General features: G+C 42.7%; 1 protein-coding gene across 1 annotated transcript in view; it reads left to right on the top strand.

Annotated features, from left to right (window-relative positions):
* Window positions 1–1,305, top strand: part of foxp4 (forkhead box P4) — a gene marked incomplete in the record, with an annotated part of 89,073 nt that overhangs the window by 64,678 nt on the left and 23,090 nt on the right. Inside the window, 1 exon segment of the mRNA XM_035662162.1 lies at window positions 766–904. Coding sequence (XP_035518055.1) covers window positions 766–904 — 139 coding nt within the window.

Below are 1,305 nucleotides of genomic sequence, written 5' to 3'. Positions count from 1 at the left end.
CTCTCCCTCTCTCACACACACATACACATACAAATGCACATATGCACACACAATGAGCAGTTCCTCAAGTTGTATTTATTTACTTTTTCCCTCCTCTAGTTATCTGTGATAGATAAAGTCCATCTCTCTCAGGGACTGATCAGGGGGGACTTCAAACAGCGCAGCACAGGCCAGGTCTGCCCTAGACTGGGAGAGCAGGAAAGGGGACATTTATCACCGTAACACACACCGACATTATCGCCACGCGCCATGTTGTCTCTCCCCCTCTCCCTTCAACCTCCCTCATTCCCTTCCCTTCTTCTCTTCATCCTTGGGATCCTCACAGCTTGGCTTCGGGCTTTTCTTCCTTTTAATACATGACTAATTTTCTGCACTAAGGCCCCAGTTCTCACATTGTTTTTCAGCACCAGACAATTAACCTTTATATCATCCTTTTATTTATTTAACTTTATACTTGATTAGGTGAGACTGAATGATTTATTGCAACAAGCAGACCAACTGAAATCATAAAAACAGAATAGGGAAGGGCTTCTTCTTAGATGTTAGAAAAGAAAAAAAATCAATCAGGGCAAGTATGTATGAAGTTCAAAATTACCATTGAAAAATGTGCTTTAACAAAAGTTTTAGTCCTAATTTTGTTTTATTGTATTCTACAAATCAAATCAAATAAGTAATAAATAATAATAAAAAAAACTGGATAAACTACTGACTGTAGATCACTTGGACCCAACTTTTTCTACCTTCTGTCTCTCTGTCTTCTAACAGCAGTTAGGCAGTAAGCAGTTGGCCTTCCAGCAGCAGCTGATCCAGATGCAGCAGCTCCAGCAGCAGCACATCCTCAACCTCCAGAGACAAGGTCTGGTCCCACTGCAGCCCACCGCCACCATGCAGTCTCTGCAGCAAGGTACGTGCACACACACTTACATTCATATACGCAAACCCTCAGCACACTGACACATCCTGACAAACATACATGCACACATGGTCATAACTGAGCACACACACACACAGGCCTGCACCCAATGCCGCATGTGAAGCCTGTTAAGTTAATCAGCCTATAAAAGATAAAAGGGAACCTGATTGGTGGGTTTGTGGAAGGTACTCATTTGGATAATAGGTAAAATATGCCACTAAGCCCCCTGCTTGGAGGTGTGTGCATGTGCTTGCGAGTGTGTGTATGCTTGTGTGTGTATACTTGAGATTAGCCAGACACAAGAACATCATCGTTTTGCTATTGCTGTGCCCACTGGATTTTTTTTTGTTCCTATATGCAACTTCTCCCACAGTCCCTTCATTTTGTCAGCA

This window comes from Morone saxatilis, unplaced genomic scaffold (assembly GCF_004916995.1).
Source record: "Morone saxatilis isolate NCDOM2014 unplaced genomic scaffold, NCSU_SB_2.0 Contig18, whole genome shotgun sequence".
NCBI classification, from domain to species: Eukaryota; Metazoa; Chordata; class Actinopteri; family Moronidae; genus Morone; species Morone saxatilis.
This window is presented reverse-complemented; position numbering and strand designations above follow the sequence as displayed.